Here is a 24187-nt window from a genome sequence, read left to right on the forward strand (position 1 = left end):
AAATATGCATTCATTCACTCCAAGAAAGGTCACAGGCAAGGCAAAGGTTAAAAAGAAAAGAACAAGTTTTCCTCTGTCTAGTAAGCTCACTTCAAAGACAGTTATAAGCTAACACTGTTTGAGAAGCCAAGGCCAAAGGAATAGGCTCCAGACAACCCCCACTTCCAGAGCAAAGTTAAAAGAAAACAAAAGACAGAAAGACAAATTCCTTTACTGTTACTGCTTTCCCTGGCTTCTTAAGCATGATGATGTATTTACAAATGTCTGTATTTAGCCGGTTCTTACTTTTTTTCGAGGCAGCTACAAGGCCACCGGCTACACAAGGCCACAAGTTATGCCAAGTCAACAGTTCCCTATAGATTACGTGACCAGTCACTGTATGATTAACAGCTTTTGTTTTGCTTCTGTGAGTTTGCTTATAAAAGCCCCGCTCCGTCTTTGTTCAATGCTCAGCTTTTTAGATATGAATCCACGAATCCGGTGCATACCCTCAAATAAACAATCCTCCTGTTCTCCATATTGGTCTGCCTAGTCTCTCTAGTCCTCTATTTCCCGCAACACCAGCACTTTTGAAGGCCAAGGTGGGCAGATCACTTGAGGCCACGAATTCAAGACCAGCCTGGGCAACATGGGGAGACCCCATCTCCATTAAAAACACAAAAATTAGCCGGGCGTGGTGGCGCGCGCCTGTAGTCCCAGTTCCTCTGGAGGCTGAGGCAGGAGGATCGCGTGAACCCGGGAGGTGGAGGCTGCAGTGAGCTGAGATCCCGCCACTGCCCTCCAGCCTGGGAGACGGAGGGAGAATCCGTTAAAAAAAAAAAAAGGTTTTTCTGTAACAGCAACACTTAAAAGTAAAAAAGAAGTAAGATTACTTGCTAATATAATTGACCAGTTGGCCGCATTCGAATTTTCCCAATATTCCCACAATGTGCCTGGTTGTCAAACCAGGATTTATTAACCAGATTCCATGTCTGTCAGGCGGGGAGACGCCAACCCGGATGCGTCCTCGGCTCCGGCTTGGAACAGAATTTCCCGCCTCGGTACCGCAGTGGCTCGTGGGAAATGCCGTCGCGGCTTCCAATGACGTCACCAGCACTGGACGGTGGGAAGGGCTCTTCCGGATGGCCTTTGCGCATGCGCCGCCCCGCCTATGCCACCATCTTCCGCCAGAGAAACCCGGCTCCTGCTGCCGTCCAGAGGCTGCTCTGGAAGCTCTGGGGTTGGGGTGTTCATCCCTGCAGGTTGGTGGTAGGATGAAACAGGACACAGCGGGCTTGGAGGCACCATAGGGAGGCGGGGCCGACGTGCCCCAGTTGGTGGGAGCAGAGGCGTGGGCACATCTCGGGGGAGGGCGGGGCCTGACGCGCAGGTGCGGGCGGCGGACTAGCGCTGGGGCTAAAAGGGCGGCGCTGCTGGGAGGGCGGGCGTGGGATCTCCGCACTGAGGCCAGTTCCAGAGGCGCCGGAGCGGGTGGGCGAAGCCGGTGGCGCGGGGACGGGATCTGCAGGCCGCCCCTACCTGGGAGGTCTGCGGGGAGGCTGCGCTCCGGCACCGCATGGACCTTGTGCGGCATTCCATGCACCCCCTTGTAAGGTCAGCATACGGACAGTTCTAGGAAGATGCCCCTCATTCCCAGATGAGGAGTACGAAGCGCGTGCACACCGTCCTACTACCTGGCGAGGGTATTAGTGGGGTTTCCCGGTGTCTTTTCAGCAAGTGAAGATTCTGCTTGTGTCCCCTTCCTACGCATCCCATCCCCGCTTTAGTTTATAGGAGTTTATACAAGATCTGGTTTCTAGGGAAGTTGGGGGTGCCAGATGATGGTCCTGTTTTCTTTATAATAAAGTTTGGAGGAGGGCGCCTTTTAGGAACCCCACCTAAAAGAACACCTCTCTGGACTAACCCTCTCACTGGTGCTTCAAAGCAGGGGAAGTGTCACAGGCGAAGATTCCAGTTTGTATGACCCAAGCAGTTATTTTCCCACTCCCCGGAGTGGTCCAGATTTGGTTGATAATACCTTATCCAGTAGCTCTCAAATGCTGGGTGGTAGCGGAAGGTTTGGACCAACATTGAGAAGGAAGAGGGGAGTTTGGCTGCGGGTGACAGGCAAGGGCCAAAGAGATGTTACTTACTGGAGGGGACTTAATAGTGTTGTCCTGAGTGGAAAAATAACCTGTTATACCTGAGAGGATTTGTGTGGAGTACTCTGTAAACACACTTTAATTCGTTCAATCTTTTCTCATTGTTTCCAGTGGCTGAACTTTCTTAAAAGTAGTCTAGGTCAAGGCGGGAGGATCACCTGAAGTCAGGAGTTCGACACCAGCCTGGCCAACATTTTGTGAAACTGTGTCTCTTCTAAAAAATACGAAAATTAGCTGGGCGTGGTGGCGCACACCTGTATAGTCCCAGCTACTTGGGAAACTGAGGCAAGAGAATCACTTGAACCCGGGAGGTGGAGGTTCCAATGAGCTGAGGTTGTGCCACCCTGCTCTAGCGTGGGCAACAGAGCGAGAGTCTGTCTCTCAAAAAAAAAAAAAAAAAAGTCTGTCACGAAATTTAGCGTCCAGTGATATGCCGAAGCTCCCACTATCCTGGTAGCTCTTCCTGGCAGTTCGGTAAGGCTTTGCCAAACCATTTCCACCTTATGAGAAAGATGAAAAAAATTTGGCTTTGAGGAGCTGTGACTTGCTGGGGCCACATGATATGCAGATGTTATGCTTCCTGACTTTTTGGCTAGTGTTATTCATTTTGCTCCAATTAAGTCAAAAGTTTTTTTTTTTCTTTTTTTTTTTTAGATTTTTGTTGACACTGAAGTCAACTAAGAACAAACATTGCTTTAAAGTACTTTCTCAGCCCCTCCGTGCCTGCCCACCCCTCCCACTGGAAAAAATAATAATAAAGTACTTTCCCTTGCCGGGCATAGTGTCTCACAGCTGTAATCATAACACTTTGGGAGGCCAAGACAGGAGGATCGCTTGTGCACAGGAGTTTGAGACTAGCCTTGGCCATATAGGGAGACCCTATGTGTTTACAAGAAGAAAAAAAAATTAGCTGGTTGTGGTGGCATGCACTTGTGGCCCCAACTACTTGGGGGGCTGAGGTGGGAAGATCACTTGAGCCCAGGAGGGCGAAGCTACAGTGAGCTGTGGTTGTGCCACTGCACTCCAGCCTGGGTGACAGAATGAGACTCTGTCTCAAAACCGACCAACCAACCAACCAAGCAGAAACATTACGTTAACCATCTCTGTTCCTTGTTATCCCCAACTCTTCCTGTGAATTATGTGACCTCAAGGGCAAATAACACAAGTGTTTCCCACTTAGTGTCAGTAATCTGTTCTTGGAAATCATAAATTCTGTAGGAAAATAATAGCATATTTTACATATTTAAAGAGGGAAGATTAGACCATGTCTCACTTCTATTCCAAACCAGTGTCTTAAAATGTAAGTAAAATACAGTACAATGCTTACTTATAAGAGATCCTTTTTGTGTATTATGTTTTTTTAAAGTCAACAGACATTTTTATGATGTGAAGAACCTTAAAACACAATTTACTAATATGCAAAGAGTTGCTTTTTACGATTCACATGGTCTCTTAGCACCAGCAGTCTCACTGATATCCATCAAGTTGGCATTGTGATTTGCAAAACTTCGACATGAGGTTGTGATGTTCTAGTGATTGTACTTGACAAGTAATTTCACATTATCTCCTTCACATGATTTTCTTAAAAACATTGAGTTCTGGTGGCTTAGGTGTATCAGTTACTATTTTCTGTCTGAAGAACCAATGAAACTCACTGGCTTAAAAAGAAGTGACCGTTTTATTTGATAGAAGTTCTGTTGATTCACATTTTGGCGTGTGTTCACCTGGGCATTTCCTTTGCTAATGTTGTCTGGATCACAGATGAGGCTTTAGTCATCTGGTGCCTTCACTCACATGTCTGATGGTTCATGCTGACCCTTGTCCGAGAAGGCAAGCACCAGTGGGCAAGTACTTTTCCAGCCTATATTTTCATCATATTTTCCATGTCCCATTGGCAAAAGCAAGTCAAATGGCAGAGCCCTGTTCGTTATCAGAGCATACTCTATGAGGTCTGAGATACAGGGACACATGTCATTAGGAAACATTACTAAAACAGTATATCCCAAGAAATATACAATATGTACATTTTCCCCCCTATATAATTGTAGGCAAAAAATGTTGGGTTGCAAGAAGCATCCTTTCAATGATGCATAGGTATATAAAAGATGCATCCTTTCAATGATGCGTAGGTATATAAAAGATACATTCTTTCAATGATGCAAAGGTATAAAAGCAAGATGTGTTCTAGTGGAAGCACCTATATGGAATCGTGTAGAATCTCCATATTAGTAGTGAAATAGTTAATGTGGCTGAATTATATTTCTACAATATTAATTTCATTGAAGACTAAGTGTATATTTCTTTGGTTTAAATTATTACATTGTTTCTTTGGGCAAATTAATTGTTCCTAAATCAGTAGGTAATACATGTTTTCATTAATCCAAAAATAAATTGTATGTATCTCTACTAGTTAATGTAATTGTGGGTACATCTTCAGTGGGATATTTGTTGTCCCTTATTGAGGCATGAATGACTGTTCTGTCACAGGGAGGTTTTGTTGTTGTTTTAGTCTTTTCCAGCTATTGTGTAGAGCATTTTGGGCAGGAGAATCTAGGACCAAGCCACACCAGTTCTCTCCTTAACCCACTCCATTCGACTGTTCTCCCAGCTATGCTTCCAGAGTGCTCTGTGCGTTTCCACAATCAACAAACAGTGAATAAATCTCTGGTGAGTTATTTGTTTATATATTCCTCACTTTGTTTTACATTGCATTTTTTACCTTTATGGAGTCCATGGATTAAAATGAAAAAAATAGAAATAAGTAAAATTCAGGTTAAAGGAAATGCACATAAATAAAAGAATGCTGGCTTGTAGACATATGCAGGTTGTAAGCCATGGAACGTGAGTACAGGTATGTCTCTGGTCTTTCTGATGCTGCAACAACAAGGCAGTCACATTTGTTACGTGATTGGAATGGAACCTGGAAAGTACGCGCTACATTCTCGTGGGACGGGAAGACTTGCTGTCACTAAAGTCTGGAACATTGACTGCATTGGTCACAGAGATGATGTAGTGAAAAGTTTTTTTACTACCAACCTGGAAATAAACACTATTAGCATTTTGCAGTAGAAATAGTCACTTAGTGCTAAAGCACAACTCCCGTAATGAGGTTTTTCTGGAGTTGCTGAAACAGTGTGATCTCAGACAGCTTTTGGAAGGCCCTACTTGATTCATGGCTAAAACCTAGAACATCTGGAGGATTGAGTTGACCACAGGTCCTTAACTAACCCCCCATATGTTTCTGTCAATTCATCTGTACATGGAGAATTTGTAGCAGATTGTTCACAGTTGTATTTTCTGACAAATATTTCCACTGCTCACTTGCGCTTTCATTCAGTGTAGTCTTAATTCATTTATTCTGATGCTCACCATTAACCTAAATTATATGCAAATCCATTGGCTATTCTCTAGTCTGCCTTACTTGAATCTTGTGCCATACAGTTATCCCCCTTATCCACAGTTTTGCTCTCTGTGGTTTCAGTTACCCATAGTCAACTGCAGACAGAAAAGACAATAAGATATTTTGAATATCTTGAGTATTTTGATATTTTGAATATATTGAATACAGTAGAATAAGATATTTTGAGAGACCACATTCCTATAAGTTTTAGTATAGTATATTGTTATAATTGTTCCATTTTATTGTTGTTAGTATCATACTGTGCCTAATTTATAAATTAAACTGTCAAGGGTATGTATCTATAGGAAAAACCATAGTGTATATAAGGTTTGGTACTATACAGTTTCAGGGATCTGCTAGGGGACCTGCAGTGTATCCCCCGTGGATAAGGGGGGACTCCTGCATTTCAAATTATCGTTCATGATTTTTCTCCTGGAAATTCTTCTGTGTTAGTTTCTATCATGACCTCACTGATGCTGCTTGTCTTTTTTTTCCTGAATTATTCTCCTTCTCCTTTACATAGCTTGTCCAATTGTTTGATCCAATTCCCCATCCATCCCACTGTGCAGTTCTTTTGTTGTTGTTGTTTTTTTTTTTTTTTTTTTTACCAGTTCTGCTCTCTGGTGTAGCAGTTGTGTTTCTCTCCAGCTTGGACTTCTCCAGCCTTTAGACCAGGGATCCCCATCCCCAGGCCATGAACTGGTACCAGTCTGTGACCTGTGAGGAACTGGGCTGCACAGCAGGTGAGTGGCAGGCAAGCAAGAATTACTGCCTGTGCTCTGCCTCCTGTCAGATGAATGACACCATTAAATTCTCATAGGAGCATGAACCCTAATGTGAACTATGCATGTGAGGGATCTAGGTTCCCTGCTCCTTATGAGAATCTAATGCCTGACGAACCGTTTCATCCAAAACCATGTGAGGGGTCACACCCTGGTATATGGAAAAATGGTCTTTCACAAAACCTGGTGCCAAAAAGGTTGGGGATCGCTGCTCTAGATCACAGGTTCAACTCTCCATTGAATGATTCTTTGTAGCTATCTGAAAGGCACCTCAGGCTTAACAAATCCAAAATAAAAGTTACATCCTTCTCTCTTCCTTTACATACGGTATTAGATTAGAGAGTAATTAGCTTCTACCTTTCAATAAGAGGAGTAGTGAGAATCTGTAGCAGTCTTTAGTAAACCAGTTTTCCCTCTGGCTACAAATTATTTACATTCCTCCCATGTGCAAAATATACTTACCTGTAAAGTATTCACCCATGGAACCATCACCACAAACAGTGCGATAAACAACCTTTGCCTCCATGAGTTTCTTCCTCCCCCCTCCCCGCCCCTTTTGGGATACAACCATTTGAGATAAGATACATTCTCTGTATAAGTCCGTTCTGCCATTGCTATAAAAACTACCTGGGACTGGGTAATTTATAAAGCGAAGCGGTTTAATTGGCTGACAGTTCCACAGGCTGTACAGGAAGCAAAGAGGTTTAACTGGCTGACAGTTCCACAGGCTGTACAGGAAGCAAAGAGGTTTAATTGGCTGACAGTTCCACAGGCTTACAGGAAGCAAAGAGGTTTAATTGGCTGACAGTTCCACAGGCTGTACAGGAAGCGTGGCTGGGGAGGCCTCAGGAGACTTACAGTCCTGGTGTAGGATGAAGGGGAAGCAGGCACGTCCTCTGTGTCTGGAGCAGGAGGAAGTGGGTGGTGAAGGGGGAGGTGCTGTACACTTTTAACAACCAGATCTCATGAGAATTTACTGTCACAAGAACAGCAAGGGGCAAGTCTGCCCCCTGATCCAGTCACCTCCCACCAGGCCCCACCTCCAGCCTTGAGGCTTACAATTGGACATGAGCTTTGTACAAGTAAACAAATCGAAACCATACCATCCTCTTAACAGATTTTTAAGTATGGAATTCAGTATTAGCTACATGCATTGGTCTGTAGATTTGATATTTAGAACTTACTCGTTGCATAACTAAAACTTATACCCTGTGACCAATACCTCCCCAGTTACCCTTCCCCCTCAGCCCTTGGTAACCACGATTCAGCTCTATGTTTTTGTAAGTTTAACTGTTTCACATTTTTATGTACATGGAGTTCCACAGGCTGTACAGAAAATATAGCTTCATTTGTGCTGGAACAACAAAATACTTCAGACTTGGTAATTAATAAAGAACAGAAATTTGTTCTTAACAGTTCTGGAGGCTGGGAAGTCCAAGATCAAGGCACTGTCATCTGGTGCCTGATGAGAGACTTCTTCCTGTATCTGTACATGGTGGAGGCAAAAGAGTGATGGAGAATGAACGCACTCCCAGCCCATTCAAGAGGGAAGAGCCCTCACCTCATCACTCCCTGGAGGCCTCACCTTACAGTACTGTCACCTTGGTGATTAGATTTCAACATAGGAATTTGAGGGGAATACATACATCCAGACTATTGCATACATCCAGATGGGATTATGTAATACTTTGTTCCTGTTTGGCTTATTTCTTCACTTAGCACAATATCTTTCTGGTATGTGCATGTTTTTGCAAATGGCAAGATTTTCTTCCTTTTTAAGGCTGAGTAATATTTCATTGCGTGCATAGACCACATTTTCTTTATGCATTCATTGTTATTGAGAGTTCCTATTACAAATGGGGAAGTGGTTTTTAATATTGGTTTAATTTTTGTTATTGAAAACGTTTTTAGATGGTTAGATTCTTTTTGAAAATAAATATACTCTGTTAAGGCAGTTTTAATTTCACAGCAGGATTAGGAAGTACATAGATTTCTCATATACCCTGATCCACATATATATGTAGCCTTCGCCCTTTTCAACACCTCCGTCCACCATAGTAGTACATTTGTTAAAATGAGGAACCTACACTGAGACATCATAGTTGTCCAAAGGCCATAGTTTGCATTAGGGTTTACTCTTATGGTTTTACATGCTATGGGTTTGAGTAAAGTTTAATGACATGTATCCAGCCTTACAGTACCCCACAGGACACTTTCTTTGTTCTAAAAGCCATCCCTGCTCTTCCTGTTTATTGTTTATCATCCCTAACCTTGCAAACCATCTCCATCATTTTGCAGAATGTTACATAGTTGCAGTTATATAGTAAGTAGCCTTTTCAGACTGCCTTCTTTTACTTAGTAATATGCATTTAAGGTTCCTCCTTTTGAGGACAAGATAGCCCATTTCTTTTTAGTGCTGAATTATGTTCCATTATGTATACCATAGTTTATCCATTCACTTACTCAAGGGCATCTTGGTTGCTTCCAAATTTTAGCTATTTTGAATAAAGCTGCTATAAATCCCTGTTTACAGGTTTTTATGCTAGCATTTATTTTCACCTCCTTTGGGTAAATACCAAGAGGTGCAGTTGCTGGATCATATGGTAAGAATGTGTTTAATTTTGTAAGAACAACCAAATTGTCCTCCAACTTAGTGACTATACTATTTTGCATTTCCACACTGTGAAGGAGAGTTCCTGTTGCTCCACATTCTCACTGTCAGTTGTTGTCAGTGCTCCAAATTTTGGCCATTCTACTAGATATGTAGCGGTATCTCGGTATTTCATTGTTTTAATATATTACCCTAATGTTGCAGAATATACTGCATTCTTTTATGTGTTTATTTCCTGTATGTTTCTCATCATTGGTGAGGTATCTGTTAAGGTCTTTGGTCTGTTTTATTTAGTGGTTTTCTTACTGTAGAGGTTTCAGTGTTTTTGGAATGTTTTGTGTAACAGTCTCTTTACCAAGATATGTCTTTTGCAGATATTTTCTCCCAGTCTGTGGCTTTTCTTCTCATTTTTGTGACATTGGCTTTTGCAGAACAGAAGTTTTCAATTTTAATGAAGTCTTGTTTATGAATCATTTTAAAGTGGATCTTGACATTGGTGTTATATCTAAAAAATCATTACCTTTCCCAGGATCATCTAGGTTTTTTCCTTTGTTATTTTCTACAGTTTTTAACTTTTGCATTTTACATTGAAGTCTATGATCCATTTTGAGTTAATTTTTGTGATGAGCATAAGATCTATGTCTAGATTCAGTTTTTTGTTTTTTGTTTTTTATTAAATGTGGATTTCTAGTTGTCCCCACATCATTTGTTGAAAACAGCAACTCTGCTTTATTGCATCAGTTTACTGTATTTATGTGGGTGTATTTTGGGGCTCTTTATTCTGTTCCATTGTTATGTTTGCCTACAATGAATCTATATAATAAGGCTTGAAGTTAGGTAGTGTTAATCTTCCAACTTTGTTCTTCAGTAATTGACTATTCTTGGTCTTTTGCTTCTCCATGTGAACTTTAGAATCAGGTTTACTTGTATTTTGTTTATTAAGGTTTTGTACTATTCCTCATATAGATCTTGTTACATTTGTTAAATTTATACATAAGTATTTCATCTTTTGGGTGCTAAATATAAGTAGCACTGTGTTTTTCATAGCAAATTGCACTTGGTTGTTGCTGGTGCGTTGGAAAGCAGTTAGCTTTCTCCTTTAACCTTGTGTTCTGTGATCTTGCTTTTCAGTTCCAGGAGGGGGTTTTTTTTGGTTTGGTCTTTTTTCTTTTCTTTTCTTTTTTTTTTTAGATTTTCTGCGTAGACAATCCTGTTGTCTGTGAACAAAGTTTTATTTATTCCTTCCCAATCTGTATGCCTTTAATTATATTTTCTTGCCTGATGGCATTCGCTAGTATTTTCAGTATGATATTGAAAGGGGTGATGAGAAAGTAGATCTTTTTCTTCCTCCTGATATTGTGGAAAAGCTTTGAGTTTCTGATTATTAAGTATTATGTTCACTGTAGTTTTGTGTAGATATTTTTTATTAATTTCAGGAAGTTCCCCTCTTAGCTTATTGAGAATTTTTATCATGAATGAATGCTGGATTTTGTCAACTGCTTTTTCTGCACCGGATCATGTGATTTTTCTTTTTCAGCCTCTTGATATAATGAATTACATTAATTGATGTTCAAATGTTGAACCAGCCTGGTATCCCCAGAATAAATCTCACTTGGTGATGGTGTATGATTCTTTCTATATATTGTTGGATTTGATGTGCCAATGTTTTTGAGGATTTTTATATGTATTTTTATGAGAGATCATGGTCTGTGGTTTTCTATTTTGAAATGTCATTGGAATAATGCTGGCCTCACAGAATGAACTAGGAAGTATTTCAACAGCTTCTATCCTCTGAAATAGATTGTGGGGAATGGGTATAATTTCTTCCTGAAATATTTGGTCAGTTTACCAGTGAATGTATCTGGGTCAGGTACTTTCTGTTCTGAAGGTTATTAAAAAATGGGTTTTTCGGATTGTGTGTTTCTTCTTCTTCTTTTTTTTTTTTTTGAGATGGAGTCTTGCTCTGTTGCCCAGACTGGAGTGCAGTGGCGCGATCTCGGCTCACTGCAAGCTCCACTTCCCGGGTTCACACCATTCTCCTGCCTCAGCCTCCTGAGTAGCTGGGATTACAGGCGCCCAACACCACGCCCGGCTAATTTTTTGTATTTTTAGTAGAGACGGGATTTCACCATGGTCTCCATTCTCCTGACCTTGTGATCTGCCCGCCTCGGCCTCCCAAAGTGCTGGGATTACAGGTGTGAGCCACCGTGCCCGGCCTGTGTGTTTCTTCTTGTGTGAGTTTCAGTAAATTGTGTCTTTCAAGGAAGCAGCCCATTTGAACTGGATGATCAGATGTATGCACAGAGTTGTTCAGAGTATTTCCTTATCCATTTAACATCCACGGGATGTTAATTTATATTATTATTATTATTATTTTTTTGAGATGGAGTCTTGCTCTGTCGCCCAGGCTGGAGTGCAGTGGCGTGATCTCAGCTCACTGCAAGCTCTGCCTCCCGGGTTTACACCAGTCTCCTGCCTCAGCCTCCCGAGTAGCTGGGACCACAGGCGCCTGCCACCTTGCCCGGCTAATTTTATGTATTTTTTAGTAGAGATGGGGTCTCACTATGTTAGCCAGGATGGTCTCGATCTCCCGACCTCGTGATCCGCCCGTCTCGGCCTCCCAAAGTGCTGGGATTACAGGCTTGAGCCACTACTCCTGGCCCTCATTTATGATATTATTAGTTTCTACTTTTTTTTCTTAACCTGGCTATAGGCTTTTTAATTTTATTGGCCTTTTAAAAGAACCAGCTTTGTTGTTGATAATATTCTCTTGATTTTTGTGTTTTCCATTTCACTGATTTCTGCAATAATTTATTTTCTTCTTCTTACTTTGGATTTAATCTGCTCATTTTTTTCTTTATTTTAGATCATTCTTATTTACTAATATATGCATTTGATGCCATAAATTTTCTTCTAAGCCATGCTTTTGCTGTATTCTACACATTTTGATATGTTGTGTTTTTATTTTCATTTTTATTTAGTGAAAATATTTGTTAGGCCCAGCATGGTGGCTCACACTTGTAATCTCAGCCAGGGAGGCTGAGATTTGGGAGGCCAAGGCAGGAGGATTACTTGAGGCTAGGAGTTTGAGATCAGCTTGAGCACCTATAGCAAGACCCTGTCTCTACAAGAACATTTTAAAAAGTTATCAGGGAGGCCGGGCGCAGTGGCTCACGCCTGTAATCCCAGCACTTTGGGGAGGCCGACGTGGGCGGATCACGAGGTCAGGAGATTGAGACCATCCTGGCTAACACGGTGAAACCCCGTCTCTACTAAAAATACAAAAAAAAAAAAAATTAGCTGGGCGTGGTGGTGCGTGCCTGTAGTCCCAGCTACTCGGAGGCTGAGGCAGGAGAATGGCATGAACCCAGGAGGCGGAGCTTGCAGTGAGCCGAGATGGTGCCACTGCACTCCAGCCTGGGCAACAAAGCAAGACTCCGTCTCAAAAAAAAAAAAGAAGTTATCAGGGAGACATGTGCCTGTATTTTCAGCCACTGGTGAGGCTGAGGTGAGAGGATTGCTTGAGCCCAGGCGTTCAAGGCTGCAGTTAGCTTTGATCATGCCACTGCACTCCAGCCTGGGTGACAGTGAGACCCTGTTTCTAATAATAAAATATTAATTTCTCTTGAGATTTCTTCTTTGATCCATTCATTATTTAGAAGGTGTTCTTTTGTCTCACTATATTTAGAGATTTTCCACTTGTCTGTCTATTGCTCATTTTAAGTTTTGATTTCATTGTGGTCTAAGAGTGCATATGGCAAGATTTGTTATTTTAAATTGGTTAAAGGGTATTTTATGGTTCACAGTGTGGTATATCTTGGTGATTATTGAGCCTGAAAAGAATGTATATTTTACTGTTGTTGGATGAAGTCTATAAATAGCAATTGTATTTGTAAGAATTAAATAAAGAGGAGAGAAACATGAAAGGTGTCTTGCCAGTTAAGACAGATTTATTTTAGAGAAAACAAACCTGAGAGACGCCTTCTGGCCGAGTTAGGTCAGAGGCTCACTCTTACAGACAGAGTTTTAAGGATTCAGGGCGGGAAAGTTTATTAAGGCTTGGACTGCTTCTGTGTCTGTGTTGTGCTTATCTGGGAGGGAGAGTTGTGTGTCTGTCCCCATGCATCTTTCTGCAGCTGCAGGCATTTCCCGAGTCTGCTTTTAGCTTCCCTGTCTTAGTGCACCTGAAGGGAAAGCCATGTGCTGATTAAATTATCAAGCCCCACTGTTTTACTGGGCCTGTTGTATGAGGGTGAAGTTTGGCAGTGAAACTTTACCCAAGAGACTTCCCCTCACCTCCCTCTGGGGCTGAGCTGTCTTATCGGTATTTTACTGTCTGCTCTGTCTGGCTACTTGTAGTTAGAAGAGAAATGATTTCCTTGAAGTGCATGAGGCAAAGAAGGGAGCTGGAACTTAAAGTGGCGGTGTTTGTCCGAGGTGATAGTGTGCCTGCTCTGTCAGTATCCAGTTTATATTAATACTGAATTCAACTATATTGTTACTAATTTCTGCCTGCTGGATCTGTTTCTTTTTTCTTTCCTTTTTTTTTTTTTTTAAAAATTATGCTTTAAGTTCTAGGCTACATGTGCACAGCATGCAGGTTCGTTACATATGTATCCATGTGCCATGTTGGTTTGCTGCACCCGTATTTATCCTAATGCTATCCCTCCACCCTCCCCCCAACCCATGACAGGCCCCGGTGTGTGATGTTCCCCTTCCTGTGTCCAAGTGTTCTCACTGTTCAATACCCACCTACGAGTGAGAACGTACGGTGTTTGGTTTTTTGTCCTTGTGATAGTTTGCTGAGAATGATGGTTTCCAGCTGCATCCATGTCCCTACAAAGGACAGGAACTCATCCTTTTTTATGGCTGCATAGTATTCCATGGTGTATATGTGCCACATTTTCTTAATCCAGTCTATAATTGATGGACATTTGGGTTGGTTCCAAGTCTTTGCTATTGTGAATAGTACTGCAATAAACATATGTGTGCATGTGTCGTTATAGCAGCATGTTTTATAATCCTTTGGGTATATACCTAGTAATGGGATGGCTGGGTCAAATGGTATTTCTAGTTCTAGATCCTTGAGGAATCGCCACACTGTCTTCCACAATGGTTGAACTAGTTTACAGTCCCACCAACAGTGTAAAAGTGTTCCTATTTCTCCACATCCTCTCCTGCACCTGTTGTTTCCTGACTTTTTAATGATCGCCATTCTAACTGGTGTGAGATGGTATCTCATTGTGGTTTTGATTTGCATTTCTCTGATGGCCAGTGATGATGAGCATTTTTTCATGTGTCTGTTGGCTGCATAAATGTCGTCGTCTTTTGAGAAGTGTCTGTTCATATCCTTCGCCCACTTTTTGATGGGGTTGTTTTTTTCTTGTAAATTTGTTTGAGTTCTTTGTAGGTTCTAGATATTAGCCCTTTGTCAGATGAGTAGATTGCAAAAATTTTCTCCCATTCTGTAGGTTGCCTGTTCACTCTGATGGTAGTTTCTTTTGCTGTGCAGAAGCTCTTTAGTTTAATTAGATCCCATTTGTCAATTTTGGCTTTTGTCGTCATTGCTTTTGGTGTTTTAGACATGAAGTCCTTGACCATGCGTATGTCCTGAATGGTATTGCCTAGGTGTTGGGGTCCGTGCCGGGGGTGGTGGAGAATGAAAGAACACACAAAAGACAAAGACACACAGAGAACATGCCGGCCGCGCTCAGAGCCTCCGCCTCACTTTATTTATACTCCATAAACCCCACGTCAGCAGAAAGAATGCAATGCAAAACAAACTTTCTTTTCCCAGATGTAACCTTCTACTCAGTTCTTTGTTTCTATGCTCTTCCTTATCTGCCCGCCTTCTTGGCGCCTACGGGAGTTCATTAAAAGTTCAATTGGAGATACTGTCCTTGAGCCCTATCTATTCTCAGCATACTGTTTTCAAAGGCCCCTGCATTTCCCCCCCTTTTTTTTTGTTTTGCCTCAATCCTAAAAAGGTAGCCCGTATTTGTTCTTGTGTTTTCTTTTGTTTTTGGGGGCGACGGAGGGGGCATCGAATCACCAAAAGAAGTAGACCCAATCCAAGTGCCCAAAGCAATATACTTCCAGAGATTGTAGAAATCCATGTCTTCATCTGGGTCCATGGGTTAAAGGCAACAAGGCGCTGACCCAGCTCCTGAAGGGTTACAGTTCCGGACAACACATGTAATTGTTGTCGAAATGCTTCAGAAATGTTCTGAGTGAGCTCTTGGATGTCCAAACTAATATTTTTATGGCCTATTAATAATTTTCGGATTACGGTCCAATTTTGAGAGATGTTAAAAAGCACAGGCATTACACAAAATTGAGTGGAGTTCCAATCACATTGTAATGTTATCCGAGTACTGAGGACAGTGAGCTGATCTCCAAGCCATGTCAAGGCTTGTTCCATGTTGTCCAATCTTTCAGCAAGTTGAGAATCAATGTTTCGTTGTTGAAGCCATAACCGGTGAGATTGTTCGTGCCATTGCTGCACAAATTCAGCATTTTGTATGCTTTGATGAAGAGCGAGCCCTACTATGGCCGCAGTGGAGACGATGGCGACAAGGCTCATCACCGAGGCAATTATAAGTCCAAGGGCACGGAGGGTTCGCTGGAGAGAAGGCCAAATATAAGTCTCAAGAGGTGATGCCCCCCATGGTCGCGTAAGGTTAACAGGTAGCCAAATTTCCTTACGAGCCCTGATGATGTAAATATCCTCAGTAAAGTTGTGCCACCAGGAATGATTGAGGCAAGACAAAAATGTACACGTATCTGTACAATTAACAATCCCCATATCATTATCCCATGTCAAATTCCCTGCTAATAATAGGTAGGGCTTACAGACACAAGCAATAATATATCAGGAGGTATTTTGATATAACTGAATATGAAAGGAGTTATTTGGGTTAGAAAGATTAAGGGGCATATTCCCCACAAAAATGCTAATGGCATTGCCTGCAGCTAACAACTTCCAAAGATGACTCTGTACTTAGGCCTCCTTCCCGCCATACCAAGGTTTCATTATTGTTAGCAGCAATACTTTTATTTACCCGGTGCCACTTCAAAGGTATGTGACTAAATTTTGTTTGAAAATCACCGTGCACACTTCAATCAGTTATTTGCATCCCATTGTATTCTAATAAAATCCGGGGTTTATTTCCCCGACATTGTTGCCACTCCAGCACCTCAATATTAGGAGAAACCTCTGGAATAGGACAAAAAGGTAAAGAACTAGGAATAGTTTCATTACTATATACAGTATGATTATAATAACAGTATTAGCAGCCACATGACTATGATTATAGCGAACAACCCAGGCTTCATGCGATTTTCGGAGACATTGAGAACTATTTCCCATGCATATTGGAAGTTCTTCCACTCCAAATTGGTATGTGTTGTTTATAATTCCCGTTTCCCGTTCTATATTGTCCTTGTCTATATAGGGGGACGGCATCCAAGTAGTGTCATTGGTGAAAACCTTAATTTCTGCCTCTCCCCAGGCGACTCCCTGATACAAGGGTGGAAAGGGAATATAAGTGCAATATTCATACAAAGCCTCACTAAGGGAAATAAGTCCCCCGCCGAGGCACATCCAACAAAAGAAGAAATGCATGCTGAATCCAGTTTTCTTTTCAACAGGGTTTCAATCATCTTGTAGGAAACCACTCAGGTCCGCTCCCTGTAAGGACAAGAGCATAGCCCCGTCCCTGTTTTAGAACTTGCCCTAGAACATACTTACCTTCTTCATTAGGATACCAAATCTTTAATTGTCAGCGGGGACTATCACCGAGGGAGGTGAAGAAAGATGGGTTACGACAGCAGAGTCTTGCAATTGTCTCCATTGATTCAAAAAATAATTAAGGTAAAAAGAACCTTCAAAATCAAAAAAATTAAGGTAGAAAGGTTAACCTTCAAAAAAATCTGTTTTTTTGGGGGGCTCATTTCCCCCTTTTTTTTTTTGTTTTAGCAGTTGAGTTTTTAAGGTTAAATTTGCGCGCTTAATGATGGCTTGACCTTGACTGTTGCCCGGGATACCGGTGATATGTTGAATATTGTATTGCTGTAAGAAAACTTGTAATTTATGAGAGACGTAAGCAGGGGCATTATCAGTTTTAAGTATAAGAGGAATGCCCATGATGGCGAAACAAACTAAGAGATGAGTAATAACAGAAATGAGAAAAGGTGTCAATGGTATGATGAACATTTTAATCGTCCAAAAGAAGGGACATCTCGTGGATTAACCCCAGGATGGAAGGATGGAATGCTCAAAGGAGCACAGGAAGGACAAGCTCGAATAAGAGAACGAGCTTGTTTATGAGTTAAATGAAACCATCGTTGAAGGCCAGAACTATTAGTGTGATGTAGAGTATATTTTTGTTCTGCAGCATGTAGGTGGCCGATTAAAAGCAAATCAGTCTGAGTATTACCATGAACTAATGGTCCAGAAAGTTGAGAATGAGAACGAAGATGAGTGATGAATAAAGGAGCTCGACGTTGGCTCAAAGTAAAGGATAACAAAGAAAAGAATTTCTGAAGAGAAGAAGTAGCACAAAGAGGTAAAGTGGCCTAAGAAATATAAGAAGTAACATAAACGGCATATTGAGAATCACTAACAATGTTACAACCAGTAGTAGGGAAATCAAGTAAGACCATGAGACTAGCAAACAATTCTCCCTATTGCACCGAGGGATAAGGATAAACTGTAACTCAAGATTGATGAAGCTTCTTGCCAAGAATCAGAAGTTGCAAGAAGATAAGTGATCTGACTATGAGTGAATTGAGAGATAATTAAAGAAGGATCTCCTCCCCAAAGTTGTTGACAGTGATGCCGTCCTTTGATGATCAGTTCAGCTAAACAATCGATATAAGTAGCCAAGCATTTAGATGTTTTATTGGACAAAAAGATCCATTCTAGCGGCCGATTGGTCTGATGAATCATTCCTGTAAGAGAATGTAAAGTATGAAATAAACAAAAGGAAAGGGGAACATCAGGAAGGGGCCTTTTAAAGTTGCTCTTCTACAAGCTGGAGTTCCTGTAAAGCCAAAGGAGTTAAATGGCATGAGTTGTCCAAGTGACTGTCTCCTTCTAGAATAGAAAAAAGATGTTATATTCCTAAAACAGGACGCATCGTATGAAAGTCATTTAATATTTTCAAATGATCACGTTGACTTTGAATTTTTTGGGGTCGAATATTTTGTGCTCCTAAGGTATAACCTAAATATTGAATAGGAAAATCCAGTTGAATTTTTTCTGGGGCAATATTAAGTGAATAGAAAGAAAGCTGAGTTTGTAATGATGCAAAAGGACAAGTTCTTGAGACAAGGTAGGGCTGTTTAACATACCTTGAGGTAAAACTTTCCATTGATATCGAGAAAGTGGCTGAGAATTATTAAAAACAGGGACAGAGAAGATCCATACAGTGATAAATTAACACAGTTGGAAACTGATTTTTTACAGGATTTAAAGTCCTATGTATGAATTTTTGACATATAGTAGGGTTATTAAGTATACCCTGAGGAAGAAGCTTCTGCTGATATTTTTGAATGGGTTGTCCATTATTATATTTAGGAATAATAAAGGCAAACTTTTTACAATCTTGAGGTTGTAACTGAATAGAGAAAAAACAAATTTTGAGATCTATGACCATTACTTTTTAACTTTGTGGGATAAAGGCAGGATTAGGAAGACCAGGCTGTAAACTTTCCCTAGATTTAATGTAAACATTTATAGTTTTAAGACAAGACAAAGACGGGAATTCCATGCAGAAATACGTGGCTTTATATTCCTCTCGGCCATTTGTTTTTTGACTTACTCTTTTAAGAGTCCTAAGTATTTCTTTAAATAATGGTCACTGTTTCACCTAAATAGGAGTCGTGGCTATGAGTTTAAAGGATTGTAGCCCATTCTGAACATCATATTTTTGGCAGCTGAGGAAATATAAGGAATGTTTAAAAAAGCAGCAAATTGTTGTGAAAGATCTTGTTCCCAAAAATTAATATTGATAGGAACAATATAAAAATAAAAAAAAACACTTGACCTTGTTGACCTTTAGGACCGACACAGGTTAAACGTTCTACGTCTTGATAAATCACAGAAGCAGCACCCAAGCCAGTGAGTATAACTGAAACTTGTCTTTTTTCCCATTGTATAGGCCACTAATTTAAACAAATAATAGACATATTCACCCCCATATTAATTAACCCCTTAAAAACTATTTCATTAATGTGCAATGAACATAAGGGCTTTTGATTAGAAACTAAAGTTTCCCAAAAAACAGTTTTTTTCTGTGCTACCAAACCCTCCCTATTGAGAATACGTTCCCCTGCCTCTAGGCATATAAATTGTGAGACTTGAACCATAATAAGAATTTTATTAGTAACATCATGTCCTTTTGGCAAAGGGCCACACACTCTAATAGCTAATTTATATACTCCTCTATTAGGAGACAAAGTATAAGGCTGAGTAATAGCTAAGTCAGCAGGGGCGCTCTGCTTAGTTGCCGCATAAGGTTGAGAAACTGGTGTAAGGTGTGGGATCCTTAAGGAGGACTTGAATTTATTCCTTGATGTTGTAGGCCATTGCTCACTGGGTATTGTATGCAGATTCAGTCAATAATCCAAGGCTAAATGGATACTTGAAATTGGGATTGGATCTGGTGCTGAGATACAACTTTTACTTAGTTATTGATTTTTCTTTCCTCCGATTATTCCAAGGAGGGTGACTACCAATTTTGTACTTTATAGAGCAGTCTAGAGGAAAGGGTTAAGCATGTAAGCTCTGGGGACAGAAAGTCATATTTTCAAAATATAATAGCTATATGACCTTGGATACATTTATAAAACTGTCTTAACTCTGTTTTCCTGTCTACAAAATGGTAATAATTATAAAATTTGTCAGTCTTAAAGGGATGTTGGAAGAACTAAATGCAAGTGAAGATTTTTTCACAGTAGTGGACACATAGTAAGTACTCAGTATACTATGGCTATTATTACTGTTATTATTTTTAATATTTATTTATTTTAGCTCTTTAATGTAACAAGTGCAGAACCATAATCTCACATCCTTCAGAGTCACGCTGATCTTATATTTTTTGGTCCTTTGACTAGTTTAGTGATTTATTACAAGAAACCTAGTTAGTTTGTGCATTCTTTTCCTTTCTTATATTTCTCATTTGTAAAGACTGATAAACCAACTACATTTTCAGACCTGGTGACATAAATTGTTGGGGCCCCAAGCCTGTGGGCCCCGGCTCCCATTTCCCAGGAGAGGAGACAGTAAATTTCCACTTTTATCAGTTTTGAAACGACATTTATTTGTCCAATGTCGACCTTTACCACAACATTTGTACACCTCTGAAGGCAGCTTTCTGCCTTGAGGGATAAAAGTGTTCAATTTTTATGACATTCTTTTTTGAAATGTCTAGGTTTACCACACTGAAAGCAAACACCTTATTTGTTATTTCCTTTTAAGGCTTTAGACAAAGCTCCAGCAAATAATTGAGCATTATAAATAGCCCCTCCAACACTAACACAAGTTTTAATATATTTATCTAAATTGGCCCCATTGGCCTTTAACGATTTTAACAATTTTTGACAGTCAGCATAAGCATTTTTAAAAGACAATGTTTGTAACAAAATTTTTGAAGCAAGGTCAGCACCCACAATTTTCAAGACAGCATCCTGAAGACGGGCTACGAAATCTGGATATTGTTCATTTGTGCCCTGTAAAATCTTCACAGAGGAAAGGGAAGATTTTCCTGTTATCTCTACCTTATTTTAGGCCCTTAAAAACAAAGTCTTGATTTGAGTAAGGGCAACATCATCTAGACCAGCCTGAGCATTAAGAGTAGCATATTGGCCCGTGCCTGTGAGTTGTTCCTCAGTGGCTCCTGGGGGATCACACATAACATTTTTTCTAGCCTGTACATGCACCTTGTTCATTTACCAGCTGTGCAATTGTAACCACTGAGAACGATCAAGAATAGCCTTCCCCAAAGTCTTCCAGTCTATAGGAATTATCAAATTTTCTGATGAAAAAATATCAAGAAGACCAAGGATAGGGGTTCATAGTTAGAAATGGCAGCTTTCATTTCTTTTAAAAATTTAATTTGTAAGGCATTGAATTGGACATTATTGCCACCATTTGAAAACTGAGCATTAGGAGCAAAAGAAGCACAAATAATTGGAAACATATCCAGCTCTTTAAATTTTTTTTTTCTCCCTCCCCCAATGGCGGGCAAGGCACTGAGAAAACTTTGCCAAACAAAAGTAAAGATAAGGAAGCCGGGGGGTTGGAGGCACTGGAAAATCCTCTTTTAACAGGGCAGAAGGAAAAGAAACAGGGAAAGCTCACAAAGGTGAATTAGAGGAATGTATCTGTAATATTTGTTGAAGCATTTCCATAATACACTGCATGTCAGAATTTCCCTTAGAAGAAGGAAGAGCTGGCTTTTTCTCCTCTCCCCCTTTTGCTACCCTGGCACAAATGGGCTCCATTTCAGATTTATTTTATTTTATTTTATTTTTCCAAATCCTCAGATACCTTTCCTCCTGTGGCTACGTTACCACACTCCGAATCAGTCTCAAGTAACTCTAATGTCTGAGTGATAGAGTTACACAAGGTCCACAATCTTAGAAGCATAATATCCCCTAACTGGAGCGCTCTAAGCAGAGCTTTTACTACCTGTAACCATTTTTTCCGATTCAGCTGCACTTTAGTCTGATACTGAAACCAGTAACAATGTTGTTCAACATGGGCAAACAATCGCTTCAAAGTCTTTTTCTTTCACTTCTACTCCCATAGACAGCAACAGTCCTTGAAACAGCCATAAATATTCTGAGGCCAGAGAGATGGAATTCCCATAATGAAAGCTTAAGAAGGTTCCCCTTAACAATATCCGAGCCTTACCCGCTCCTAGGGGGTTCCCCTTCTTGTTCTCCCCTACTCACCCGTGCTGACCCTGCTTGCTGCGCCACTTGTTGGGGTCCATGCCGGGGGTGGTGGAGAATGAAAGAACACACAAAAGACAAAGACACACAGAGAACATGCCGGCCGCGCTCAGAGCCTCCGCCTCACTTTATTTATACTCCATAAACCCCACATCAGCAGAAAGAATGCAATGCAAAACAAACTTTCTTTTCCCAGATGTAACCTTCTATTCAGTTCTTTGTTTCTGTGCTCTTCCTTACCTGCCCGCCTTCTTGGCGCCTACGGGAGTTCATTAAAAGTTCAATTGGAGATACTGTCCTTGAGCCCTATCTATCCTCAGCATACTGTTTTCAAAGGCCCCTGCACTAGGTTTTCTTCTGGGGTTTTTATGGTTTTAGGTCTAACATTTAAGTCTTTAATCCATCTTGAATTAATTTTTGTGTAAGTTGTAAGGAAGGGATCCAGTTTCAGCTTTCTACATATGGCTGCCTGCTGGATCTGTTTCTAATGGAGAGTGTTGATGTCTCAAATTGTGATAGTGGATCCATCTATTTCTCCTTCCAGTTTTGTTTTTGCCTCATGTCGTTTGACAGTCTGTTGTCAGGTGCTTACACATTAAGGATTGTCATCTTTTTGGAGGATTAACTGCTATGTCATGATGAAGTACCATTCTTTTTCCATGATAACTTACTTTCTTTGAAGTCTACTTTGTGTGAAATATAGGTACTCTTTTTTTTTTGAGGCAGAGTTTCACTTTTGTTGCCCAGGCTGGAGTGCAAGGGCGTGATCTCAGCTCACTGCAACCTCTGCCTCCTCGGTTCAAGCGATTCTCTTGCCTCACCCTCCCAAGTAGTTGGGATTACAGGTGCCCAACACCATGTCCAGCTGACTTTTTTATTTTTTTTAATAGAGACGTTTCACCTTGTTGGCCAGACTGGTTTCGAACTCCTGACCTCAAGTGATCCACCCACCTCAGCCTCCCAAAGTGCTGGGATTACAGGTGTGAGCCACTGCACCTGGCCACTCTTGCTTTCTTATTGTTAGCATTGTATATTTTTCTCTGTTTACTTTTAATTAATGAGTGGCTTTATATTTAAAATGGGTTTCTTGTAGACAACATATAGTTGGGTCTTGTATTTTGATCCACTCTGACAATCTCTGTTTTAATTCGTGAATTTAGACCATTGATATTCAAAGTGATTATTGATATAGTTGAATTCATAACTGCCGTATTTGTTACTGTTATTATTCCCATATTGTTTTGTCTTCTACTCTTTCTGCCTTTTGAGATGTTAACTGAGCATTTTATATGATTCCATTTCCTCTTCTTTCTTAGCATGTGTTTTCTTTATAGCTATAATTTTTAAAACTTTTTGTACTAGTTTAAGAAGTTGCCCTAGGGTTTCAATATACACTTACAAGTCCAGTTTCAAATAATACTGTACTGCTTCACAAGTAGCGTGACTATCTTCTAACATAATTTTTCTCTTCCATCTTCCTGTCCCTTGTGTCGTTGTCATCATTCATTTCAACTACATATAAGCACACATAGTTGTGCATGTGTATATAATTGCATATGTTTGTACATAATATGTAGATTGGTTAAGATACCCTCATTCTTTCTTTACTGCTCTTCCTTTCCTTATGTAGATCCAGGTATATGACCTATATCTTTTTCTTCTCTCTAAATAATTTTTAATAGTATGAAAGTGATAATTTTAAAAATTGGTTTGATTGATACTTAGTGCATACGATATGTTAGGCTTGATTCTAAGCCATTGCATGTACATATTTAATAGACATGATACATAAATGTTTAAAATTAGGACCCCAGAGATTCATTGGTAGCAACAAATTGACATGTTTTAAATCCTATTTGGTAACTGTAAAACTATCATACAAATTTACTATTTAAGTTTACAGTAAATGAACATACCATTGTTAAAAATTTTATTAGAAAGTTGGACTAACTAGGCTGGAAGATAAATGGGTAGCACAATTGAACAGTAAGCAGAGGATACACATTATTAGCTAATGATAGACAAAAATATTTTAGAAGAAAAAATACTGGGACTAAAAAATGCGACTGAATTTGTAACAGCAGAAATACAGCAGATCACTTTTTGAGGCATGGTGATATACTAACAGAAGCTATCATTTAATGTGTAACCACAGTCCACTGTGCTCCTCATTACATCAAATAACTTTTTGAACTAATAAACTAATTAAGTAACATTTCAGGATATTGTACCAATGTACCAAAAGTATCACTTGCATTTCTATATCCTAACAATATATCTGACAAAAATCCAG

At 40.3% G+C, this 24187-nt stretch overlaps 1 protein-coding gene and 1 long non-coding RNA gene across 25 annotated transcripts in view; one reads left to right on the plus strand and one right to left on the minus strand.

Moving 5' to 3' along the window:
* The first annotated feature begins 1143 nt into the window (after positions 1–1143).
* Positions 1144–24187, plus strand: part of LOC694533 (uncharacterized) — a 32113-nt gene continuing 9069 nt past the window's right edge. For 4 of the 24 annotated variants that reach the window (XM_077980737.1, XM_077980769.1, XM_077980720.1 and 1 more), the window contains exons 1-3: positions 1151–1241; positions 4651–4808; positions 17331–17501. Coding sequence is in view for 3 of the 24 variants with exons in the window: in XM_028841707.2 (XP_028697540.1) it covers positions 1151–1241; positions 4651–4808 (249 nt within the window). In the remaining 21 variants the exon portion in view is untranslated. Of the gene's footprint in view, positions 1683–2293; positions 4809–6152; positions 6285–17330; positions 18003–18998; positions 19058–19843; positions 19907–24187 lie in introns of those variants that run through there. The other 20 variants (XM_077980716.1, XM_028841715.2, XM_077980754.1 and 17 more) reach the window with 18 other exon arrangements.
* Positions 14971–22027, minus strand: LOC144337341 (uncharacterized). Its single transcript, XR_013410333.1, has 2 exons — positions 21895–22027; positions 14971–16624 (listed from the first exon to the last, which is right to left on the minus strand). It is a non-coding gene; the product is annotated as an uncharacterized LOC144337341 (long non-coding RNA).

Source organism: Macaca mulatta, chromosome 1 (assembly GCF_049350105.2).
Source record: "Macaca mulatta isolate MMU2019108-1 chromosome 1, T2T-MMU8v2.0, whole genome shotgun sequence".
NCBI lineage: Eukaryota > Metazoa > Chordata > Mammalia > Primates > Cercopithecidae > Macaca > Macaca mulatta.